This window comes from Oncorhynchus mykiss, chromosome 23 (genome assembly GCF_013265735.2).
Source record: "Oncorhynchus mykiss isolate Arlee chromosome 23, USDA_OmykA_1.1, whole genome shotgun sequence".
NCBI classification, from domain to species: Eukaryota; Metazoa; Chordata; class Actinopteri; order Salmoniformes; family Salmonidae; genus Oncorhynchus; species Oncorhynchus mykiss.
Genome location: NC_048587.1, coordinates 18386176 through 18413245, shown reverse-complemented (window position 1 = coordinate 18413245; position 27070 = coordinate 18386176). Strand labels below are relative to the sequence as shown.

The following is a 27070-nucleotide window of genomic DNA, read 5'->3' as shown; positions in this document are numbered from 1 at the left end:
ACAACATTATTCAGCTTGAGTGAACAAGTAACAGTGACCACATGGAACTCAAATGAGGAGATGGACAGGTGAGAGAGGGAGAAAAGAAAAAAGCTTGGTGCCACAACTGCAACGACCAAATGCTCTTGGACTATGAGAGACAACATAGATGAAGAGAGAGCAGCTGGAGGAGCAGTATTCTCTGTGGTAATCCATGTCTCCGAAAGGGTCAAAAAAATCAAGGGACTGAAGGTCAGCATATGCTGAGATGAACTCCACTTTCTTGACAGCAGATCAGCAGTTTCCCGAACACTGACAGACTCAGAATTCCACAAAGGTTGCGCAGGGTACACTAAATTAGATTTGCAGCCATGGGGTGGGGAGTGTCTGTAACGCCTACAGGGAGAAGAGCGAACAGGTATAGAAAAAAACATGCATAGTTGCCAAAGCTGCAAAATGAGATAAGTAGGTAAGATACTCAAGTGAGAGAGTGGTGTGGAGCATTCCACAGAACAACTTGGTAGAACTGTCTCAGTTTCTGCGACGTTCTCACTTTTGCCAACGAGACTGACATGACCGCCGCTTACAGCTGTCGCTGAGAAACCAGGGGAGGCTGAAGTACTAACACTAATTGCATAGCAGAGGTTAAGAGCACACCTCCCTGTACTAATTGCTGATTGCCTAGGAGAGAAGAAATTACTCCCCCCTCCAATACAGCCACTGATTTAACAAAAACAAGTCACAAATTGCCCTGCCCCTTAATCCTGGACGTGTCAACAATCATCTGCGAGTTATGAGCAGTCAGCAGTTCACCTACTAAGTAGGCTACTGGGAAGACGGGTGGCTCTAGTAGATGGCCCTAGCTAGGAAAAATACTAGACAACAAAATATGAAGACAAAAATTTTACTTATCACTCCTGGAGATATATCATGAGTCCTCTAGCTATAGATGGCTAGCTACCTTGTTTTAGCTGACTGTCTACTAGGCTTGTTATCAAAGTTAATTTCACAGACTCATCTTATCAATCAAAAAAAATACTCTAAAATGTAAGTATTATAATTAGCAACAAACTAATTGTATGCAATTTATTGCATTGATATTGTTGTCTAGGTTTCTCCCTAGGTTTTGGCCTTTCTAGGGAGTTTTTCCTAGCCACCGTGCTTCTACACCTGCATTGCTTGCTGTTTGGGGTTTTAGGCTGGGTTTCTGTACAGCACTTTGAGATATCAGCTGATGGTCGAAAGGCTATATAAATAGATTTGATTTGATTAGTCCTGGTCTCAGACAAAGTTGTGACAAACCGTTCAGGTCCAGATGAGGTGAGGTGCCTCCCGGTGGCAGCGTTAGCATTCAGTGCCCTGCCAAAACTCACAATTTGCACAATTTAAGATGGCTCTACCCATACCTCTAATAAATAATGTTCAATATCAAAATCCTAAAAATAGAGCAGGTTAAATGCACATGCCTAGTGTTGGTGGATGGAATACAGCTCTTTGCTTAGCTTAAACTCCTAACGTGTTTCCAGATTAGCCTATGTGGTGTGGTCAGTTCAAACCACTGAACTGCTAGGCCTATACCCAGTATATTCCTGATGACGATCCAGTATGTGTTGTAATGAAACGCATCACTTGCCCCACATCCTCCCATCTTCAAGGTCAGTCTATTGACCGCGGGAGAGATGCTTTCCTGACATAGAGTACTAGCAGATCCTGTTGTCCTGACAAGCCTTAGTACAGATCATGCTCTGGTAGGGAGGATCTGTCTCTCTCAGGGTGGATGGTTTCTCACAGGAGGATTGCTGTGCTGGAGCGCCGCCTGGTCCCAGCTCTTATCAGCACCTTGTCACTCCCCCTCTCCCCAGCACCTTGCCACTCCCCCTCTCCCCTCCCTTGCCAGTGGAATGTGTGAGCAGGTAATGGAAAATAAACAGGCAGAATATCTCAGCTCCTGGGAGTTGGTGGAGTAATAGTGGGCACCGTGCCGGAGCCAAGCCTTAGTCAAAGTAAAAACAATATTTAAACAACAGTGGTTTTGAGTTGGCATGCTTGTGGATTTTCTAAAATGTTCTGCTTTCTTAAAGGGGGCCTCTATTTTAACAAGGGCGTCACCACTGTTTTGTTCAGAGGGTGTTCAGTAGATTTCAGGAGGTAATATCAAGATCACAGGCAACCCTAATATCAATTTGAAACCATTATGTAAAATGTCAATTACCCTGTAGAGTGGTTTAATCATAGGGTAGCCTACTCGTCCATGGGTGTCATATGCGTGTGAGCCGTGGTGTGTGTTCACTGTGTGTGTTCACTGCGTGTGTGTAAGCATGCCTTATTAGAGATGCTTTAGCTGTGGTTGCAGTAATTGACTGTGTCTGTGAAGGATAACCTCACATCCTGGGAGGCCTGGTCACAGAGAGAACAACTTCATTTTTTTTATTTCACCTTTATTTAACCAGGTAGGCAAGTTGAGAACAAGTTCTCATTTGCAACTGCGACCTGGCCAAGATAAAGCAAAGCAGTTTGACACATACAACAGCACAGAATTACACATGGACTTAACAAACATACAATCAATAATACAGTAGAAAAAGTATATATACAGCATGTGCAAATGAGGTAGGATAAGGGAGGTAAGGCAATAAATAGGCCATGGTGGTGAAGTAATTACAATATAGCAATAAACACTGGAATGGTAGAATGTGCAGAAGATGAATGTGCAAGTAGAGTTACTGGGGTGCAAAGGAGCAAGAAAAATAAATAAATACAGTATGGGGATGAGGTAGTTGGATGGGCTATTTACAGATAGGCTATGTACAGGTGCAGTGATCTGTGCGCTACTCTGACAGCTGGTGCTTAACTTCTTACGGATCATTGGGACGCTAGCGTCTCACCTCGACAACATCCGATGAAATTGCAGAGCGCGAAATTCAAATTACAGAAATCGTGATATTAAACATTCATGAAAATATCATGTCATCGTTTCAAAGCTTAACTTCTTGTTAATCCAGCTGCGTTGTCAGATTTCAAAAAGGTGAAAGCACACCATATGATTATCTGAGGACAGCGCCCCACACACAAGCATTACATACATTTTCCAACCAAGCAGAGGCATCACGAAAGTCAGAAATAGCGATAAAATAAATTACTTACTTTTGAAGATCTTCATCTGGTTGCAATCACAAGGGTCCCGCTACATAACAAATTGCCCTTTTGTTCGATAAAGTCCTTCTTTATATCCCAAAAAAGTAAACCATACATTTTAAACAATAGAATCTAAGACGGAGAATACCGGAGACCATTACCGGATATATAACCAAGTACGCGCACTCACCGGAACGCGCAACAAACACTACAGCCAAAATGGGAGCCACTTACTAAAACTACATTCTAGCTCATTTTTCAAAAAACAAGCCTGAAACTCTTTCTAAAGACTGACATCTAGTTGAAGCCCTAGGAACTGCAATCTGGGAGGTATTCCTTTTATATTCCCATTGACAGCCATAGTAATCAAAGGGTGAGCTGAAAAAAAAGATCTGGATGGATTGTCCTTGTTTTTTGCCTGCCATATCAGTTCTGTTATACTCACAGACATTATTTTAACAGTTTTAGAGACTTTGGGGTTTTCTATCCAATACTACCAATTATATGCATATCCTAGCTTCTGGGCCTGAGTAACAGGCAGTTTAGGCACCTTTTGGGCGCCTCATTCATCTAAACTTCCGAATACTGCCCCCTAGCCCGAAGAAGTTAAAGCTTGTGAGGGAGATATAATTCTCCAGCTTTAGTGATTTTGTTGTTTGTTTGCAGTTCGTTCCCGTCACTGGCAGCAGAGACAGCAGGCAGTCGAGGATCGGTAGGATAGTCAGTTTTACGAGGGTATGTTTGGCAGTATGAGAAAAGGATGCTTTTTTGCTAAATAGGAAGCCTATTCTAGATTTAATTTTGGATTGGAGATGTTTAATGTGAGTCTGGAAGGAGAGTTTACAGTGTAACCAGACACCTAGGTATTTGTAGTTGTCCACATATTCTAAGTCAGAACCGTCCAGAGTAGTGATGCTGGACGGGCAGGTGCGGGCAGCGATCGGTTGAAGAGCATGTATTTAGTTTTACTTGCATTTAAGAGCAGTTGGAGATCACGGAAGGAGAGTTGTATGGCATTGAAGCTTGTCTGGAGGTTAGTTAACAGTGTCCAAAGAAGGGCCAGAGGTATACAGAATGGTGTCGTCTGCGTAGAGGTGGATCAAAGAATCACCAGCAGCAAGAGCGACATCATTGATGTATACAGAGAAGAGAGTCGGCCCGAGAATCGAACCCTGTGGCACCCCCATAGACTGCCAGAGGTCTGGACTACAGGCCCTCTGATTTGACACACTGAACTCTACCAGAGAAGTAGTTGGTGAACCAGGCGAGGAAATCATTTGAGAAGCCAAGGCTGTTGAGTCTGCCAATAAGAATGTTGAGATTGACAGTCGAAGGTGCACCCATGACCATCTCTAAAACCAGATTGCATAGCGTAGAGGGTACGGTGGGATTCAAAATGGTCGGTAATCTGTTTGTTAACTTGGGTTTCGAAGACCTTAGAAAGGCAGGGTAGAATAGATATAGGTCTGTAGCAGTTTGGGTCTAGAGTGTCTCCCCCTTTGAAGAGGGGGATGACCGCGGCAGCTTTCCAATCTATGGGAATCTCAGATGATACAAAGAGAGAAAACAGGCTAGTAATAGGGGTTGCAACAATTTCGGCAAATCATTTTAGAAAGAGAGGGTCCAGATCGTCTAGCCCGGCTGATTTGTAGGGGCCCAGATTTTGCAGCTCTTTCAGAACATCAGCTTTCTAGATTTGGGTGAAGGAGAAATTGGGGGGCTTGGGTGAGTTGCTGCAGGGGGGAAATGCTTTTTGAAATGATCAATTATAGTGGATTTATCGGTGGTGACAGTGTTTCCTAGCCTCAGTGCAGTGGGCAGCTGGGAGGAGGTGCTCTTATTCTCCATGGACTTTAGTGTCCCGGAACTTGTTTTAGTTTGTGCAGCAGGATGCAAATTTCTGCTTGAAAAGCTGGCCTTAGGAAAGCTAACTGCCTGTGTATATTTGTTCTTAACTTGCATATCACGGGGGCTATTCGATGCTAATGCAGAACGCCGCAGGATGTTTTTATGCTGGTCAAGGGCAGTCAGGTCTGGAGAGAACCAAGGGCTATATCTGTTTCTGGTTCTACATTTTTTGAATGGGGCATGCTTATTTAAGATGGTGAGGAAGGCACTTTTAAAGAATAACCAGGCATCCTCTTCTGACGGGATGTGGTCGATATCCTTCCAGGATACCCGGGCCAGGTCGATTAGGAAGGCCTGCTCACTGAAGTGTTTTAGGGAGCGTTTGACAGTGATGAGTGGTGATCGTTTGACTGCAGACCCATTACGGATGCAGGCAATAAGGCGGGGATCGCTGAGGTCTTGGTTGAAAACAGCAGGTGGTGTATTTGGAGGGCAAGTAGGTTAGGATGATATCTATGAGGGTGCCCGTGTTTACGGATTTGGGGTTGTACCTGGTGGGTTCATTGATAATCCACATATTCCACTTCTTCTTGAGCCACTCCTTTGTTGCCTTGGTTGTGTGTTTTGGGTCATTGTCATGCTGGAATACCCATCCACGACCCATTTTCAATGCCCTGGCTGAGGGAAGGAGGTTCTCACCCAAGATTTAACGGTACATGGCCCCTTCCATCGTCCCTTTGATGCTGTGAAGTTGTCCTGTCCCCTTACCAGAAAAACACCCCCAAAGCATGATTTTTCCATCTCCATGTTTGACGGTGGGGATGATGTTCTTGGGGTCATAGGCAGCATTCTTCCTCCTCCAAACACAGCGAGTTGAGTTGATGCCAAAGAGCTTCATTTTGGTCTCATCTGACCACAACACTTTCACCCAGTTGTCCTCTGAATCGTTCAGATGTTCATTGGCAAACTTCAGACTAGAGGTCGACCGATTAATCGGAATGGCCGATTAATTAGGGCCTATTTCTATTTTTTATAACAATCGGAAATCAGTATTATTTTTTTCTACCTTTTATTTAACTTGGCAAGTCAGTTAACTTCTCGACGCTACCCATCCCTTAAGCGGGATAATTGTCATCAGCAACCGCTGAATAGCATAGCGCCTCAGTCAAATAATATTACTAAAATATTCATGAAATCACAAATGCAATATTGCAAAACTCAGCTTGGCCTTTTGTTAATCCACCTGTCATCTCAGATTTTGAAATTATGCTTTACAGCGAAAGCAATCCAAGAGTTTGTAAGTTTATCGATTGCATGACAAAACATTAAGTACACTTGGCATCGTCACGAAAATCAGAGAAGCCTTTGATCTTTGGATGTTTTCACTCACGAGACTCCCAGTTACACAACAAATGTTCCTTTTGTTCCATAAAGATTATTTTTATATCCAAAATACCTCTGTTTGTTTGGCACATTATGTTCAGAAATCACAACGCAGACAAATTCCAAATAATATCCCTAATGTCCACAAACATTTCAAATGTTTTTTTATAATCAATCCTCAGGTTGTTTTTAAAATATATATTCGGTAATATATCAACCGAGTGTAGCTTTTTCCATAACAGCGCGAGGAACAATGGCCGGTTTACTCAATTGTGCACCAACTCACTCTGAGAGCCCCCACCTCTCCACTTACGCAATGTGATCCTTCACGCTCATTTTTCAAAATAAAAGCCTGAAACTATGTCTAAAGACTGACACCTTAGGGAAGCCACAGAAAAAGGAATCTGGTTGAAATGCCTTTTAAATGAAGGACAGGCACGCATAGGAACACAGAGGTTTCAAAATAAGAGGCTCTTCCTGATTGGATTATCCTTAGGCTTTCGCCTGCAATATCAGTTCTGTTATACCCACAGACAATATTTGTACAGTTTTGGAAACTTTAGTGTTTTCTATCCTAAACCATCAATTATATGCATATTCTAGCATCTGGTCATGCGAAATAGGCCGTTTACTTTGGGAACGTTATTTTTCCAAAAATAAAAATAGTGCCCCCTAGCTTCAAGAGGTTAAAGCAAAACACATGTTGAGTTCAGTTTGGTCAACAGTTCTGAACAAATGGATTTGTCTGTGTGGACTACGACATCGTGGTTTCTGATTTTAATTTTAGTGTTAAGTTTTTGTTTCAACATTTGCCTAGCCCATCTTTAGAGTTAAAAAGCCTCTGCAAGCTCCTTTTCATAGGTTCTGCCCTGGTCACACTGACTGTGTGAAATGGGAATGGCAGGTGTGACGCGTCAGATCACAGTTGAGGCCTCTATCTTGTAGTGTACTTTAGACGCACACGCTCTTATTTCTCAATTCTTATGACATTGTGTACCTCTAGTGGTCTAACCTAATTGATGTTATAATTTGTCATGTTTATGGTAGCAATGTATGCTTTATGACACATAGGTTAGGCAAAGTGTTTCCTTGGTGATACTGTCATGATAAAACACTCACCCTACCTCACACACTCTGTTTGAGCAACATTGGTAGAGATGTTTGAACTATCTTTTTAGCTGTATCAGGTGTAAGGTGTAAACAGGTTCAAAAGTGCTAGGCGAATATTAATCTTATACTTCTATACACTGTGGGGTTTTAGGTGTATTTGAGCAGTGGCAGGTGTTATTTTGCCCTGCAAATTAACTTTTGTTTCTCCTACTCACAGAAGTAAATCTCCCTACCAATAGGGACTCACGCAATGTCTTCTGAAATTTGTCAATGAGGAAGGGAGAGATGCTGGAGAGTGTGGAGAAGGAAAATGAGGAAGAGGATGAAGAGTACGTCATGGATAAGGAGGGAAAGGCGGCAGCTCAGTGTGGATGGGTATTCTTATGCTAATCCACTCCCTGGATGAGGTGCAAAGCAGCCAAGCAAACAATGGCAGTGGAGCCAGAAAGTCTGCCCTGCAGTCTAGCAGGCCTTGAAAGGCATGTGGGCAGGGCGCTGACACTGGGAGAAGGCTGCCTGCAGCACGGAGAGAGGGCTGCCTGCATGGAGGGGCCCCAGGAGAGGCCAGGGATCTGGGCCAAGGTAGTGCAGCTAGAGAGAGTGGAAGAGCAGGTGGGGGGGTGGGGGGGGACAAATGACATGGCATCAGGGCTGTAGTGAAGAGCTCTTTCCAAGGCTGTGAGAGGGATGTAAGCAAGAGTGTTTCTCATTTACACCTCCTTGTCTCTGTTGTCCATTCACCAGGCCCATATTCCTCAAGTCTACCTTATTACCCTCCACTAAATCGCCCAATGTTAGTCCATTTATTTTTCAAGCTTAGGAGATGGAAAGTAAGCATTGAAGTCAATCAGGCCGCTTTGTTTTCATTTAGATTGCTGTCTTCCAGAACGGGAAGTGCAGATGCATTAAGGTTGGTTATTGATGTCTGGTCTCCCCTGCAGCTTTCCAGAGGAGGAAGCGGAGAGGCATTAGAGTTGGATTATTGATGTCTGCGACCCCCCCCCCCCCCCAAGCACAGAGGAGGCATGCAGCTCCAGGCTCATTTTACAGAGCTATTACTATATGAGGAAGTGGGGGTGCAGCATCTGTTGTTTCTATACCAGGTCTCAGTTCGAGTGGATTCATTCATATGCTGACATGAAAGAGAATCCTGAGATTGTTGTTTGTAAAATTGTATACATTTGGCAAGGGTTGGACAAGATCATTCCGGACTGTGGCCCTACCATACGGCCATGTTCAGCTTTAAGGGATTGTTCAGTCTGAAAATCAAAATGTGTCAGTGAGTTTCATACTTTGGGAGTGCACAATCACTTCAAATTCACCTCATGTTAGACAGTTTCTAGATGTGCTAGTTCTTGTCCTGAGAATAAGCACCGTGTGGTGTTCTGGAATGACTGCAATTTCTTTATCATTTCCATCAGAGGATTTCCACATTTACTAGACTTTTCGCAAAAATACTCTCGGCTACATACATGTAAACTAGCGTACTTGTAACATCTCGACCGCAACCTCCGGAGCGCATGACACTCACTTGACAGTTGCTCCCATCTAAACAAGGCAGTGTAAACAGAAATGTCTTGTTGAGCCAACACTCTTACAGTAACAATTGTAATAGCATAGCAATGTTTTTGAAACGGCTGAAATGTACAGACATTTTCTTCTTTTTGTTTACCTGTTTTATTGAGTATTTTACCTGAAATTGTTGTAACAGCCAGTTACGTTCTGAAATTGTCATCGTAGCTTTAAATCTCAACAGTATTTTTTTTGTTTGCTTGACTGCACTGAGCTGCCACCGAGATCCAGGCAAGAAGCAATTCCCCATTGAATTATCAACGTTTTAAGTCACAATTTGCTTTTACCTCATGACTTCCATGATATTGATAAAGTTAAGCCTGGTTTATTCTAAGGTAACTTTAATACTGTAGCTAGTGTAGCATTAAACTTAAATTATTCAGCCTCATATGCGCAGGCCCTCATATGTGCATGCCCGCAGGCACACATTTCAGCAAATAAACACCTATTTCAAATAAACGGTGGGTGTAAAGTAATTGTTTGAGGTTACCATGATTTTGTTTTGAGGTTTCATGTTTGATTTGTTAAAGAAATTCAGTAATGGCAATCATCTGTTTTTATTGCCAGAAAGAAACTGCTAGCCATTGGCTGCTAACAGCTGAGAACTGCTATGTAACGGACAAACACAAAAACAGTCAACTTCGAGACCGCTAGAAATCGTCAAAGAACTGTTGAAAATGCACAGTCAGAGGAGAATAATTATTGTCAAGGAAAAGTTTTTTTGTTGAAATAGAGGCATACCAAGACAAAATAAATGTGACCTGGTAATAAAAATGATAACACAGTGCAGGAAATTAAGAATCTTACTAAAATGCTGGAATTAAACAATGGAGGAAATGGATGCCTGGCTCAAATAGAAGCCTGATTGTGTTCAGTGATTTAAGCAATTCATTTCTGAGGTGTTTATTTGAAATGGTACAGTAAGCCTAATGGCGCCTATCTAGCAATGGTATAACTAAACATGACAAAGTATTTTGTTGAGCTAGCTCGCTTGCTAACCTTACCTAACTGTGTAGCCTATATTATATGAATGACACTGTATGATAATGTTACTGTACATGTTATATTTGTTTGGGAGGGGTAAACGCTCAATATTGATATGCTAACATTACTTGATCATGAAGCATGTTACTTAGCTAGTAAGCTGTGTATTATCAAATTTTATTGGTCACATACACGCGTTTAGCAGATGTTATAGCGAGTGTAGCGAAATGCTTGTGCTTCTAGTTCCGAAAGTGCAGTAATATCTAACAAGTAATATCTAACAATTTTCATAAAAAAGACCTAATACACACAAATCTAAGGAAAGGAATAAGAATATATGGATGAGCAATTCAGAGCAGCATAGGCTAAGATGCAATAGATAGAATTGAATACAGTATATACAGTTGAAGTCGGAAGTTTACATACACCTTAACCAAATACATTTAAACTCAGTTTTCCACAATTCCTGACATTTAATCAGAGTAAGAATTCCCTGTCTTAGGTCAGTTAGGATCACAACTTTATTTTAAGAATGTGAAATGTCAGAATAATAGCAGAGAAATATTTATTTCAGCTTTTATTTCTTTCATCACATTCCCAGTGGGTCAGAAGTTTACATATACTCAATTAGTATTTGATAGCATTGCTTTTAAATTGTTTATCTTTGGTCAAATGTTTCGGGTAGCCTTCCACAAGCTTCCCACAATAAGTTGTTAATTTTGGCCCATTCCTCCTGTCAGAGCTGGTGTAACTGAGTCAGGTTTGTAGGCCTCCTTGCTCGCACAGCCTTTTCAGTTCTGCCCACCACTTTTCTATGGGATTGAGGTCAGGTCTTTGTGATGGTCACTCCAATATCTTGACTTTGTTGTCCTTCAGCCATTTTACCACAACTATGGAAGTATGCTTGGGGTCATTATCCATTTGGAAGACCCATTTGCGACCAAGCTTTAACTTCCTGACTGATGTCTTGAGATGTTGCTTCAATATAATGTTTTCCCCTCATGATGCCATCTATTTTGTGAAGTACACCAGTCCCTCCTGTAGCAAAGCACCCCCACAACATGATGCTGCCACCCCTGTGCTTCATGGTTGGGATGGTGTTCATCGGCTTGCAAGCCTCCTACTTTTTCCTCCAAACATAACAATGGTCATTATGGCCAAACAGTTATATTTTTATTTCAACAGCCAGAAGTATGATCTTTGTCCCCATGTGCAGTTGCAAACTGAAGTCTGGATTTTTATGGCGGTTTTGAAGCAGTGGCTTCTTCCTTGCTGAGTTGCCTTTCAGGTTATGGCGATATAGGACTCGTTTTACTGTGGATATAGATCATTTTGTACCTGTTTCCTCCAGCATCTTCACACAGTCCTTTGCTGTTGTTCTGGGATTGATTTACATTTTTTCGTACCAAAGTACGCTCATCTCTAGGAGACAGAACGCGTTTCCTTTCTGAGCGGTATGACGGCTGCGTTGTCCCATGGTGTTTATACTTGCGTACTATTGTTTGTACAGATGAACGTGGTACCTTCAGGCGTTTGGAAATTGCTCCTAAGGATGAACCAGACTTGTGGAGGTCTACAACTATTTTTCTGATTTCTTTTGATTTTCCCATGATGTCAAGCAAAGGTTGGCCTTGAAATACATCCACAGGTCCACTTCCAATAGGCTAATTGACATAATTTAAGTCAATCAGAAGCTTCTAAAGCCATCTTCTGGAATTCTCAAGCTTTTTAACTTCTTAATGCTGAAATCCTGTTAACGGGATCGATTTGGCAACAGCCAGTGAAAGTGCAGGGCGCCAAATTCAAACAGAAGTCTCATAAATAACATTTCTCAAACATACAAGTATTATACACCATTTTAAAGATAAACTTGTTATTAATCCCATCACAGTGTTTCTATTTCAAAAAGGCTTTACAGCGAAAGCATACCATATGATTGTTAGGTCAGCACCTAGTCACAGAAAAACAGACATTTTTCCAGCCAAAGAGAGGAGTCACAAAAAGCAGAAATAGAGATGATAATTTAATCACTAACCTTTGATCTTCATCAGATGACACTCATAAGACTTCATGTTACACAATACATGTATGTGTTCGATAAAGTTCATATTTATATCCAAAAATCTCAGTTTATATTGGCGCGTTATGTTCAGTAATGTTTTGCTTCCAAAACATCCAATGATTTTGCAGAGAGCCACATCAATTTACAGAAATGCTCATCATAAATGTTGATGAAAATACAAGTGTTATACACGGAATTAAAGATATACTTCTCCTTAATGCAACCGCTGTCAGATTTCAAAAAAGCTTTACGGAAAAAGCACACCATTCAATAATCTCAGTACAGCGTGCAGAGACCAAAACAAGCCATACGGATACCCGCCATGAGTCAACAAAGTCAGAAATAGCATTATAAATATTCACTTACCTTTTGATCTTCATCAAAATGCACTCACAGGAATCCCAGTTCCACAATAAATGTTTGTTGTTCGACAAAGTCCATTTACCTCCTTTTTGTTTGCGCGTTTAGTTCACAAATCCCAATTCACAAGAGGCAGGCACTTAGTTCAGAGGACAGTTCCATTACAGTTCGTAGAAACATGTCAAACGATGTATAGAATCAATCTTTAGGATGTTTTTATCATAAATCTTCAATAATATTCCAACCGGACAATTCCTTTGTCTTTAGAAAGGAAAAAGAACGCAGCTAACTCTCACGGGCGCGCGCGAGACAGAGCTCATGGCCTTCTGCCAGACACCTGATTGGAACAGCTCTTATTCTCTCCCCCTTCACAGTAGAAGCCTGAAACAAGGTTCTAAAGACTGTTGACATCTAGTGGAAGCTCGGACCAACTGTTCCACTGTATATTGGATAGGCAAAGACTTTTCTCAGGTTTTTTTCTGCCATATGAGTTCTGTTATACTCACAGACATCATTCAAACAGTTTTAGAAACTTCAGAGTGTGTTTTATCCAAATCTACTAATATGCATATCTTAGCTTCTGGGCATGAGTAGCAGGCATTTTACTCTGGACACCTTATTCATCCAAGCTACTCAATACTGCCCCCCAGCCATAAGAAGTTAAAGGCACAGTCGACTTAGTGTATGTAAACTTCTGACCCAGTGGAATTGTGATACAGTGAAATAATCTGTCTGTAAACAATTGTTGGAAAAATTACTTGTCATGCACAAAGTCGATGTCCTAACCGACTTGCCAAAACTATAATTTGTTATCAATACATTTGTGGAGTGGTTGAAAAACAAGTTTTAAAGACTCTAATCTAAGTGTATGTAAACTTCCGACTTCAACTGTACACATGAGATAAGTAATGCAAGATATGTAAACATTATAGTGGCCAATGATTTCAAGTCTGTATGTAGGCAGCAGCCTCTCTGTGCTAGTGATGGCTATTTAACAGTCTGATGGCCTTGAGATAGAAGCTGTTTTTCTGTCTCTCGGTCCCAGCTTTGATGCACCTTTACTGATCTCGCCTTCTGGATGATAGCGGGGTGAACAGGCAATGGCTCGGGTGGTGGTTGTCCTTGATGAGCTAGATTAATGTGCATGGACAAGAAAATAAAACATGTCATTGTCTGCAAATGCTTGTGGTTTGTTTCATTATTCTATATATTGTAATGTGTTTTAGAGGAAAAGGTGCTTAGTGGCTAACATGATATTTATGGTCAATTTTAGCTGCTGACCAAGAATGTTGCGTTACCAGCCACAATGAATGGTAAGGCAAGGATGTAGTGTTAATTGGAAAGTAAAAAATCTCTTTTGCCCCTCTGTTCCTCAGACTGGCCTTCATCTCTCATTGTTGGAATAGGGCCATTGTTGTCTCTGACCTAATGGAGTGATCCTTATCAGTTCACGTTTGTCTCCAGAAGGGATTTAAAGACCTATTAGGAGCGTTTTCAAAATGTTGTCCAGCCTGTAGCCGCTCCTTGGATTTCCAGCCTGTTGGATTTCCTGGCATTCATTGAGTGGTGCAACCCAAAATTCCTTTCCCAAGGAGTTGACCATCATGGGTTTGGTGTAAGGGTTATTATTCTATGCAGGTGGCACTACCATCACATGACAATGCCCCCTTTCATCAGCTGTGGGAATGGAGTGAGCACAGGGCTAGCACTCCCAAAAAGGTAGAAGACGGTGGTGACGCAAACTTCCAACTACCTATAGGTCTGCACGTTTCAGTAGCTCTTGGTAGTAGTGTTTCTTTAGGGGAAGGTGCTTTACCTGGATGGCCACAATTGAGGTGTGAGGGTAAAATAAGTAATACCAGGTAAACATATGGTGTGTTAATTATGATTCACCACATCAACCCAGACTCGAGTGCTCTCACCCAGACAAAAGGGGATTTGTTTTGTACTGATAGTCTGCTAGCTCTGCCTCTGACAAGTCACAACAAGACCTTGCTGAGTCCTGAGCCATGTATAAGAGTACAGGTGGTGCTAGCCTAGGACGTCTTTACTCTGCAGGGAAAGTTACCTGACAGCATCGCCGAGACTACAGGACAACAAACTCATCAGCCTCCCAAGCCCACTCTTTTAGTACCTCAATGTTAAACTCATTCTCCTTTGATTGTAGATGTTTTTTAAATATATATATATATATATATATTTTTTTTTTTACATTTTTTTATTACTTGTTGCCTGTCTTGAAGATGGTGTTTCTTTTTTTTTTTTACAACCAAATCTCTATTTTTGATGGAAACGGCATGTTATAGAAGGGTCCAGGCACCTTTTTTGTGATTTCAAATGTTTGTTTTTTTTAATTACCCCAAGCAGCAAATCACTTTTTCGTTCTCATTGTGTAGTATGGGGACCCTGAAAACACGAACAAAGGCTCCAAAAACACCCAAATATGGCGACGCAAGTTTTTAGATGTTGTACACATTAAATAGTCATTCCGAACTTTATCCGCATCTGTTATATTCAATTTTGTTGCGACTCGAGTGATACCTCTCTGTCCATTTTTTATTTTTAACTGCCAAATTTAAAGTAAATACTTGAGTAAACAAGGGATACAAAGTACATTGAAAGCATGGGGTGTTTCCACAGGAAGTTCCAGACACGTAGAATCTATGCCAAGGCGCATTGAAGCTGTTCCGGCGGCTCGTGGTGGCCCAACGCCCTATTAAGATGCTTTATGTTGGTGTTTCCTTTATTTGGCAGTTATATGTAGCAGCAGGCTACAAGAATAATGGAACAGCTGGATAGGGGAAACGTCTCAAGTCGCACAATAGGGAATATAACATTGCAGCTGAAGTTCGGAATGACAATTTCATGAGTGCAACATCTAAACACCTGTGTCACTATACTGAGAGCTTTGCTGTTTCTGAAAGGACGCATTTGGGTGTTTTTGGCGCCTTTGTTCAGGTTTTTCAGTGCCCCCGTACTACACACTGAGGACGAGGAATTGATTTGCTGTTTTGCTGAAGTTTCTCAAACATGTGAACTGACAAAAAAGATGTCTGGACCATTCTATAAAATGCCATATTCACACAAAAGTATCTTATTTAACTGTAGTCTATGCCCTTGTTGATTTACTAGTCAGTTTTCCTCTGTTTGTTGGCTTGTGTTATTCTTAGAGAAAAGCTGCCAGCTACTCTAGTTTCTAGCTGCTGTTTTTGAATGGGTAACTGATAGTGCGTCTCCATGTCAATCAGAAGCCCCAGCTGTTGTGTGTGTGTGTGTGAGTGTGCCCTGTTCATCTCTTGTTTGGGAAGGGAAGTGTACGTGTCAGGGGTGATGGGGACAGCTTCCTGGCTTGGGGGCTCACAACAGGCCTTTCCCCTGCATGCCTCATCTTGCCTCCACCTGATAGGGGTAGCAACTCCTCTCCCAGGGCTGAGCTTGTTTGTATTATAACTGCATTGCAGTGTTTTTGTCATTTGGGCTAATGCAATGTGTTTGCTTATACATTTTATTAGGCAATCCCTTTAAAGTTCTACCCTTGATTTCTCTCAGTATTGGTCTGCACACCGGTTATTGAAAGAATTGTAAAACACTCAGTCACTCGAAGAGATACGAACTGCTTGCTACGGTTGTCATCCTGACCATCATCCCTTAACAGTTGTTTCTTCTCCCTTTTTTCCATTCGATCTATCCCACTCGATCCCTCACGTAATGCGCGCACACACAGAGAGCACACACCTTGGTTGGCTCTCTTGTCCCCCAGCCTCGAGGAGCCCTTCTTTGTTCCCTCATTACCCAGTCAGGGATGTGTGAAAAGTGGAGCACAGGTCGGGGCTCTTTGTCCCCCTCGGGCAAATCAAAAGTGACAGACACCGGCCCGCTCCGCCGCTAATTTGTCCCCCCCTTCGAACGGCCCCTTCTCAGCGCCGCTAATTGCAGCGAGACGCACATGCCTACAAGGGAACAGACACATCTCGTTATTAACGCTGGGCGAGGCCAACACGGGTAATTGCGGAACATCCTTCAACAAATAATTTGGGAATGTTTAGCCATTCAAGAGTAGCGCCAGCCTGACCGGGATTTGCGAGGTCAAGCCTGCAAAAAACAAGAGGGCAAAGATGGACAGCACACACACTAATGGAAGGAAAACAAAAAGGGGAGAATGGATGAACGAGTGCAGTTTTGGGTTCTTGAGGGTTATCGTCCAAGGCTGGTTGTCACCCCACATGTTCGTTAGAGGTTAGAGCGACCGAGAGCCCTGCCTTGCCCCATTGGCATTGTCCTCCTCTGATCAACCAAGCGTACGGTTAGGAGTCAGCAGGGTCACACATCAGCCTCAGACCCTTCTCACCATTTACCCCTCCCCAGCACCCTCTGCATCAGACATACGATGCCATGATTTGAATCACATTGGAAGCAATCTGCTTAGTTAAAAGAGAGGACAGCTGGGTACTTTTTCCATAATAGCTATTATTTGCATCAAATATGTGGCTTTTCTGTCTGTTCTGTTTGTGGCCAAAGGAGCTGATATGTAATCGGTTGGGAAGTCGCTGCTGCATAATTCTGTTCTGGCACGGTAACCCGTCTTTAGATTAAATAAGATGTGCTCTGTATCTCCCTTATTTGATTAGTCTGCCATTTTGTCCTTTTTAAACTCTGCTTTTACTTGACTGGGAGGATTGGAGGCATGAAAGTCTCCAGTGGAAAATCCATTTGTTGGTTGGGAGTAATGTTACCCTCTTTTGATGCTGTCGCTCTTCTCAGTGCGGTTTGAGAGGAGCAATGATGCCCCCACTGACCATTATTCTCTATCCACCGCAGTCCTGTATGTTTCCTCCCGAGTTGTGCTAAATTTCTCAGCAAATCTGATAACTTGCAGCCGAGGGCTCACAAAGACGAATAGGGGTCGGTTGTCGGTGTCAAACCCGCTGCCCTCTCTAAACTTGATCATGACATTGCTGTGAGGGCATGCCACTCTCTGCAGTGACACGCGTGAGGAAAACCAGCCTATAAAATGATGATCAAGTGTTCTAGAATTGTGTGATTACGCTGTACTTCCTATAACAATATTTTCCCTTTCTCTCTGATTTTCCAGGGTTTTGGACCGAGGGAGCTTGTGAGAAAGAAGATTTGAATTTTTTTTATTTGCCATCTTACCCATCCTCCCTCACTCCCTCCTCTCTCCCTGCCCCATACATATTCACCCGTACCTCCACTCCCCCCTAACGGGGGAAAACTACTCTGCACCTCTTCGACCTGTGCTGAACCAGGAAGGGACAGGACTAGGCCCACCATCAGCCTACAGAGGTGACCAACAAGCTCCCACAGAGAGCAGTCCAGCCCAGTCTCCACAAGTCACTGTGCCAGGATGACAGGGTTGCCCTCTTGCATTTCCACGGTGGGATTCTGCATCCTACTGGTGATCAGAGCTGAAGGTATTCAAAGTAAGACTGGCTCCTCTGTTATTATAGTCCTCTGTTGTCCCACTGCACCCTAACTCACACTGTGCCTCCCACTCTCTTTAGTTGGATGGACACTCTAATACAGAGCGATTTACCTATATTCTTAAAGGGTGTAAAAAAAAAAATGTAAATAGTGAATTGCATAGGTGCCAGACATTTTCTACATGCGATTATTCTTCAGTAGAACTGTATAAAAAAAGGCAACGCGCACACACACCAGTAAAGCACTTTTCTTAAAATGAAATGTTGCTAAAATAAATTAGGAAAGAATAGGAGGGCGCTCAACCAACGTTGAGTCGAGGTGCAACCCAAATATGTGAAACTATTCATTTCAAAACAGCTATTTAAAAGCTTCTTTAAAAGTAATTTGTCATTTTAAATTCATCTGAAAACTAATCATCTAAATAAATAATGCAAAGATATGTCAAATCAGTTAATGCCAAATTCCAGTCTGAAGGAAGTATGCTTTTGAATTCAATTCATTTTTTGTCCCACTTTCTTCTGACCAAACCAGTCCTTCCTCAGAGAGGAAAACAGAAGGGAAGTGTTGGGTCATAATCTTCTGTAGTTTAAACCGTTCAAACACTAGAGCCAAATTGAAATGATGAAAAAAAAAATTCGACATGCCACATAGGTGCTAAAAAAACGCTAAAAACTGCTAGGCACACTAGAGACACAATAGTGCTTGTCATTTTGTCACCGAACGCCATATTTTGGCGCCAATTTTTTACAGCTATTTCATTAAAGCTGCAATATGTAACTTTTTGGGTGACCTTACCAATTTCACATAGAAATGTGAGTTATAGATCTGTCAGTCATTGAAAGCAAGTCCAAGAATCGGTAGATCTGTTCTATGAGCGACATTTCTGTTTCCCGTTTGTGCGTCTTTTACTTTCGGTTTTGTACACCAGCTGAAAATACAATAGTTTGGGTTATGGAAAATATATTTCACTGTTTAGATGGTACAATGATTCTCTAAATCATATTTGCTTGTTTTGTTTCTGCATAGTGCATCTTTTAATGTTCATCATTTATCAAAGGGCCATTATAAATTAATAAACGGGCCAGATCTGGTCCACATGCCGCCAGTTGAATAGCCCTGCTCTAATATGCTGTTTTGGTGGAAAGTTGACTTGTTTCTGTGCAAGGTTCAATGACCTGGCAGTCCTCTTTAAGAATTTATAACGTAATCTCTGTTTTTAAAAGGGCAATTATTTTATATTTATTATAAACAGTTGTCCAATTTGCCCATTGTTCTCGTATGATTAATACTGACTAGCTAGTAACAATTTAACCCAATCTGTCCTGCAATTTCCAATTTGATCTCCCTTATGAATCCAAGACCAGACTAACTTCAGAAGGCAATAGTACTGTTAAAACACTCATCTGTCAATTACATATGGAGGAGGGGCTTGATAAACATTGTTAAACTAAATTAGCATGAATAGTTTGGTTTTTCAGCCTTTAAGCTACCCCTACATGTCACCCACGGTCTCCCACCCCTCACTATGGAGAGATCAGTATCTTAAGCTGTTGTAATGGCCGTGATTAGAGTGAATTAGCGGCAAATGCAGGGCCTTTAGAAATGCATGGCCTAAGCTACCTAGTTAAAGAATATTACCGTAACCCCCCAGGTGGTCCGAACTGTTTTATATTCTAATTAGGGGACCTAACCAATGGGACCAAACACCATAGGTGTAACTCGCAGTCCCTTCTCTCAATACCAAGTTTACCATGACGTGCAGAAACACCCATGAGGAGTGAATGGTACCCGCCACTTGGAAAATGCCCTGTTCTCAATGAGATTAGAACATGTTGAATGTCATGTGGTGTTCCCAGGATACAGCGGATAGATCATCACAGCACTGTGGGCTTGCTTTCTGCCTTATTTTGCCCTTAAATTGGAAAATTAGGCCTAAATGTTCCAAATGTGTGTCCAAAAGACACTGAATATGCTCCGATCACAAAAACAATTTAGTCACGGAAGACTCGAGCATCACGCTGGTTTTGTACTGCCGTGTTTGATGTCGGAAGGATATGGCACTATCTTAATGTGCCGGGGCCTCATAAAAGGGCCTCTCTCTGCTCCCCTACATAAAAGGGCCTCTCTCTGCTCCCCTAGCTGCTCCTACTGTTGCTCTCATACTGCCTTCCCAGCTGGGCCTCCACGGTGACTCACCCGGCAGCCATAAAGCCAACCATGACCATAAAGATGCAGCTCTCAGGCTCGTAAAAGGTCACCTTTTAACCAGCCAATGAGATGTTAAGGCAAGTATCAGGAGTTGATTACTCTGAAAGCAGAGCCTTTGAGCGAGCGTACACACACACACACACACAAACAAGCGAGCTGATAAGAGGAAGGCGAGGCTGGTCCAAGTGTTAGGTATGATGATTAGTCTCAGAGAGCGTAGCTCAGAATCAGTTGTGAATTTATGACCGTGTTTTGTTATCACAGAGCCCACGCTATTTTGTTAATTAGCCTCTGTTGACTCTGTCGTCCTTGTCCCAGGCATACTGTACAGTGAAACAGTGCCTCTGTACCCACTGGGCCAGGTTAGCTTCTCTCCTTCCTTCCTCCTTTGCAGCTTAGTCATCGACAGTAGTGACTTGTCGGAGAACCCCTCCCCCCCCCGCCCCCACTACAGGAAGCTGTTGAACTGATTGTCGGCGCTCTGGGTTCCTTTTTGCACATTAACCGTTTCCTCTATTGTACTGTCAGTCGTTACAGGGCAGAAACCACTCCAAACATTCATTGTTCTCCGGAAATAATTCAATCCTACAAGAGTTTTTTTTTTTTTTCTCTCAATTTTTTTTACACCACACTAGCTGATACGCGAGAGAGTGTGGGGTCTGGCATATGCCAAGCGTTACGGAGAGAGGGGGCAGGGACAGAGGTGCCCGCTGGGCAATAGGCTGCCAGGGTGGCTGTATAAGGGGCCTGCTGTGCCAACTTGTGAATGCTCTTTTCAGACTCACTTTTTTTTGTTCCAAAGGTGTCAACAAACCAATTAAAATTCCACTGTTGTCTCACCAAGGGGGAAAGATGCATGTTTTATAGGTCTAGTTTTATTTTCTGTTTTCCATGTGTGAGGTTGTAGCAACTTGTTAAATATTTTTCACGGTACTCATCAACTGTTGCTGGGTAACAAGGGTTGTTGAATAAACTTCTCAGGAAGTTCTCCAATAGCACTCAAAAGAACAGATGGAAGGAAAGGTGGGTCTCCCCCCCCCCCCCCCCCGCTACGTTTTGGACAAAAGCCTTGTAGTGATTAATATGAACAAAATGTATTTGATTTGTGGTGTTGAAATGTACTGTGGTGAAGAGGTTACGGTAACACCTGTCATTTTTCTATTGTCTGCATCACAAACCTGAGGAACTGTGGTGTACATATCTGTGTCCTACTGGGAAAGTGATGATGGAGCTGAAAGGGGAGCCTTCAAATTGGGTGTCTCACTTGTTGTATGACTTATTTAATTGTCAGCTAATACCTCCATACTATTTCTTGCTGACTCACCCACCTCGAGCTGTAATTTCATTTCAGGCAGCTCTCTCCCCGTCCAGATTCATCCCCAAGGTTCGAGAGAAAGGTGACATTGATAGTCTCTGGGGTTAGTTGCTGTGAACTGATTAAAATTTTTCTCTCATCTATTTGTCTCTCACACATGCGCACACACATTTTCTCCTGCCTGGGATTTCAGTGGAGGGCATGTTTTAGTTACTGTGTTTATGCAGATTAATGATGCGCAGGTTAACTCATAACCCACAGTCCCGCGGGGTTATATCTGTGGGGCTGGTTTAAGGTCATGAAATATTGTGTGGAAGAAGGGTGGTGGGTGTCAGGCAGGATGAATAAAGAGAAAACGATGCCTTTTTAAAAATGTATAATTCTTGTGCAATTTAAAGCTATAGGCTTTTTTTTTCTTTCATTTTTTGAGGCTGTCTGGCATTAGTGTGTAAGCCTTGGGCTTTAGGGCCTACCTGTATGTGCGCCGAATAGCCTATACACCAAATGCTTTTGGGAAGAGCAGGAAAAGTTCACGCTGATACGGAGGCAAAAAGTTTAATTCAATAAGAGAAAAGGTACGAAATGGAGAGGGGGAAAAAAGAGAGAATGAATGGCCAAATAATGTGTGTTTGGGAAAGATTTGGGGAAGTGGTAAAAGAGGATGATCAATTTGTGTGTCACATGGTCTGAATACAGTGAAATGCTTACTTACAAGCCCTTAACCAACGATGCAGTGTTAAGAAAATATTTACAAAATAAACTGGTTAAAAAAATGTCAACACAAAATAACAGACTATATACAGGGGGTATCGGGGAGTCAATGTGCGGGGTACAGGTTAGTTGGTCATTTGTACATGTAGGTAGGGGTAAAGTGACTATGCATAGATGATAAACAGCAAGTAGCAGGAGTATAAAAACATGAGGGGAGGGAGGGGGGTCAATGCACATTGTCTAGGTTGCCTTTTTATTTATTATTCAGCAGTCTTATGGCTTGGGGTGGAAGCTCTTAAGGAACTCTTTGGACATAGACTTTGCTATGGCATGGGTGACTGGAGTCTTTGACAATTTGTTGGGCCTTTCTCTGACACCGCCTAGTTTATTGGTCCTGGATGGTTAGAACTTGGCCCCCCATGCCCATGTACTGGGCCATACGCACTACCCTCTGTAGCACCACTATAGCCCTGTCGACATGAATGGGGGACGTATTTGGCCCTCCTTTTCCTGTAATCCACGATCATCTCCTTTGTCTTGCTCACGTTGGGGGAGAGGTTGTTGTCCTGGCACCACACTGCCAGGTCTCTGACCTGCTCCCTATTGTCTGTCTCATTGTTGTCAGTGATCAGGCCTACCACTGTTGTCGCCAGCAAGTTCAATGATGGTGTTGGACTCGAGCGTGGCCATGCAGTCGTGGGTGAACAGGGAGTACAGGGGGACTAAGCACGCACCCCTGGGGGGCCCCAGTGTTGAGGCTTAGCAGCAGATGTTGCATACCCTTACCGCCAGGCGGGCGGCCCGTCAGGAAGTCCAGGATCCAGTTGCAGAGGGAGGTATTTAGTCCCAGGGTCCTTAGCTTAGTGATGAGCTTTGTGGGCAATGTGGTTTTGAACACTGGGCTGTTGTCAATGAACAGCATTCTCACATATATGTTCCTTTTGTCCAGGTGGGAAAGGGCAGTGTGGAGTGCGATTGAGATTGCATCATCTGTGGATCTGTTGGGATGGTATGCAAATTGGGGCGGGTCTAGGGTTTCCGGGATTATGGTGTTGTGACCCTTGACCAGCCTTCCAAAGCACTTCATGGCTACAGATGTAAGTGATACGCGGTGGTAATCATTTTGGCAGGTTACCTTCGCTTCCTTGAGCACAGGGACTATGGTGGTCTGCTTGAAACATGTAGGTATTACTGACTCGGTCAAGGAGAGGTTGAAAATGTCAGTGAAGAAACTTGCCAGTTGGTCGATCTTGATAGCGGTGTCGGTTATGATGATTGTGAAACGCTGTACAAATTTGACAGTCACAAGACAGGAACTTCAAATAGGCCTATGGCATGTCAAGGAAACTAGCCCTACTGTTCAGATGAGTTAAATGGAAACTGATATCTGGACACTGACTGATGAGGTCTATAACCACTCCCATAGTCTTAATATTAACTCCTACAGAATTAAGCATTTCTTTCAGTGAAATTATACACCAAATGTAGGCTAAAATTAGACTCGAGCGAGGTGAATACATATGATTTATTCCTTTATGCATCCTGTGCATAGAAATAAACCTTATAGTAATTTGTGTGCGTGTGTGTGCGCACTGTGAATATGCATCCAGGCCGAACAGAAATCTTATCATAAACATGTTGGGTCATTTTCACAGCTTTCTAATAAATGGTCAAACTGATGTCCGTTTGGTTATTGTCATTTTCTCCCTGGTCAAGTTCTCACTTCGCTGCTGCTTTCGCGGAGCAACGAAGTTTAGTCTCTGCTTCGTGAAAGAAGCAGAGATGACCGAGAACTTTATGGACGTCAACTAGATGGAAGCATTCATTCCATCGCTTTCTGACATTCTGGTCTAGCGAGGGTTTATTTAGTCTTCTAGGGCAATGACAGAAGAGAAGCTGCATGTATCTAATTATAGACACGTTAACTACAAATAGCCTACCAAAATGCCGGAAATTATAAGAAGAAATATATCTACATCAGGCAAAGAAAATCCTGCAACCCCTGTCAAAAAACCTTTCCACCGTGCCTTACTGTAGCCTACAGCGCGTTTTCTTTAATAGCGGGTTAGGGTCGGTTGCGGTGTCTCAGATTTTCACTTGATCACATTGTTTGCACATGGTCTATTAGCAATTTCGGGCAGGTGAACAAACAGCTAACCCGCGCACCACTATTGCAGGTATAGGACATATTACTCGCCTCATCTCCACAGTGGCCCCTGTTGGTAGAACAACCAGTTCAGAACACTGTTTAGATCATGGCGCCGCACTCTTAAGGCTGGATCTGACAATAAAAACAATTCTGCTGCTGGCCCTTTAAGAGCCATGCATTACATTGCCTGTAGATGGAGTGGCTCGTTAGCGTCAGAGTGTGCTGGCCCCTTAAGAGCATGTGGCTGACTGGAGATGGAAAGGCTCATTACTGGGCGTGCTCTGCCAGACCTCAGACTCCGCCGTGACTGGCGGCAGAATTAAGCACACATGTGGAGGCAGAGTTAGAGAGAGCAGCAGCCATTTCCAGCCTCACTGACAGCCACTGCTCCCCAGCCAATCACAGGCCTCCTTGTCGAGGGGGGAGAGAGGTACTCCGGGTTTTCACTAGAGAGGCCATATAGGAACAAAAAGGGCTTTGAGGCTCTTTGGGGGGGATTGATGTTGAACTTTAAATCTTGTATTGTCAACATGGCTTTCTCTGACTCCAATGAGATGGAGAGGGGCCTTAAAAGTCCTCACAGCCCCCAGTGACTGCAGTAAAAACGTGTCAGTTTTATGTGGACTACCAGAGGCTTTCATCACCTCATCAAAGCGTCGGGAGCCTCCTGAATCCCCCCCCCCCAAATCACTCAAACATGACTTAAGCCAGTCTAGACCAGGCACAGCTCCCAGAAGGAGAGCGAAGGAGCTGAGACGGGAGGAGAGAGTGTGGAAGGGAGAAAGAGCCATCTACCCATAGCGCTCTGGTTTTTATTTGGGGCCTGGCCCATTTGATCCAGTTCCAGTCTGCTGTGTGTTTATAAGTTTCCACTCTGCCTCCCTACACAGCTCTGACATCACCAAGGGACAGCCCAGCTCAAACTGGGCCCTGGGCCATGCCACCACTTAAGCGTAGTTTATTAGCGGAACAATTTCTGATATGATTTTGATTTAAATCTCCTGTGTGTAATATCAATGGCAAGAGGTCTAGACTATCTGCCTCCTTTTCTGAGCTTTATTTCTTTGGGTGTGTGTGTGTGTGAGAGAGACCGTGTTTGTGACGGATGTAGAGCGAAGAAACCGCGAGACTGTGAGTCTATTCCCACCACCCAGGAGAATGTCGGAACTCTGGAGTCCTGTAATCTGTGTGTCGTTTTCCCCCTTCACTGATAGAAGGCAGACTTCAAAGCCCCTGGTTCCCAGCTTCCCGAGGCCAGCTCTGCTATCTCACTGTAGGACTGCTCAGGTTTCCATTAGCACTTAATTATTTTCAGGGTGGTGCTGCCGTAACCGGTAGCCGCCGCCACCTTTGTTTGTTCAACACATTATGGTTTGTTCTATGCCCTAGGACTCCAGCTCTAACGATACAGCTATGAGCTCACAACCTCTGCCACACTGATTTCTATTCTCACTCGGGCTTCATAAATCTGTCCTAGTGAAATATCGTCTTGACACATTAATGAGGACTGTAGTGTGTCTCCCTTCTTCTCTATGCACAGAACATCTTAGTGAAGAAAGTTGTGATCAGCTTTGCTTTAGTTGTTCTAATGGGCTTTTATTTCTCCCCCGATACAACTGTTATGTGTTTGTAGAAGTGTTTCGCAATCGTTTTAGTTTAGGATCCCAAAACCAAGTTATGTCTGGCAGGTTTTTTACCTGACACCCTCTGGGGTTTCAATTACATTTCTTGGAAATTCTCTTGGCTGAAGTACAGTACCTAAAGTGAAGCATTTGTAGTTGTGGTAGTCTATTTCTGCAGTTAGGCTAGCTGACATCAGTATGCCAGTGAGTCTCTATGTACGCGATCAGTGTACAAATGAACTGTAAAAAGGAACGGAAGCCCAGCGGAAGCTATTGTATCGCTCCACTTGCCTTTTTAATGGTCATTTACCAATGGAATTACTCAGAGAATGCAGCCTGAATGTAGAACCTCCTGGACACTCGGTTGTAAAAACGAGGGAAATATCCCTGAGAAAGACTAGAACAACAACTCTGAAGCCAGTTAATGGGGTCTAGGAAAGGAATGCGGCGATGGAGACAACAGCAGCAGGGAGAGAAAAAAACCGTCTGCCCTGTTGCTGTCCTGCTGCCGAGACGTTTCAAATTGTAGGTTTTGCAGGTGATTGGCCCCTCTGCAGACATGTCTGAACTCGAGCAGGCTCGAGTCGCGTCATGCTCCAGAGGAAGTGCCCGCAGCCGCGCCGAGCACCACACACAGACATCACTTTGTTCTTTGTGCTCACGAGGCCCACAGCCCAGGTTCACTCTCCTGAGCAGCATGGGGGAGGAAGGGAACTGGGGAAAAAGGCAGAGGTGAAAGGACAAGGAGGCTAGGAAAATAAATAGGGGGCAGAGAAATGGGTGGGGGGGGGGGGGGGGGGGGTTAGGACGAGGTGGAAGTCAAGAAGAGCGGGATAGGGACAGAGAAGGAAGAGAAGAACAACAGGTTGTAGGACTGGGAAAAAAGAGGGCAAGAGGTGAAATGACAAGGAAAGTGGGACACGGCATTGCAGGGGGGCATCGGGGCGGCAAGTAGCCTAGTGGTTAGAGCGTTGGACTAGTAACCGGAAGGTGGCTAGATTGAATCCCCGAGCTGACAAGGTAAAAATCTGTCATTCTGCCCCTGAACAAGGCAGTTAGCCCACTGTTCCTTGGCCGTCATTGTAAATAAGAATTTGTTCTTAACTGACTTGCCTAGTTAAATAAAAGAAGGGGAGAGAGGAAAAGGGATCAGGAGAAAGGGCATGAGGAGAGGTGGCAGGAGTGTCAGA

General features: G+C 43.3%; 1 protein-coding gene across 4 annotated transcripts in view; it reads left to right on the top strand.

Moving 5' to 3' along the window:
• The window catches only part of LOC110502384 (bone morphogenetic protein receptor type-1A), a 60213-nt gene that overhangs the window by 20895 nt on the left and 12248 nt on the right, over nucleotides 1–27070 (top strand). For 2 of the 4 annotated variants that reach the window (XM_036959688.1, XM_036959689.1), the window contains exon 3: nucleotides 17526–17874. The exons of 1 other annotated variant lie outside the window; for it this stretch is intronic. In XM_036959688.1, coding sequence (XP_036815583.1) covers nucleotides 17799–17874 — 76 coding nt within the window. In that variant the 5' untranslated portion in view covers nucleotides 17526–17798. The remainder of the gene's footprint in view (nucleotides 1–17525; nucleotides 17875–27070) is intronic. One more of the 4 variants, XM_021580364.2, reaches the window with a different exon arrangement.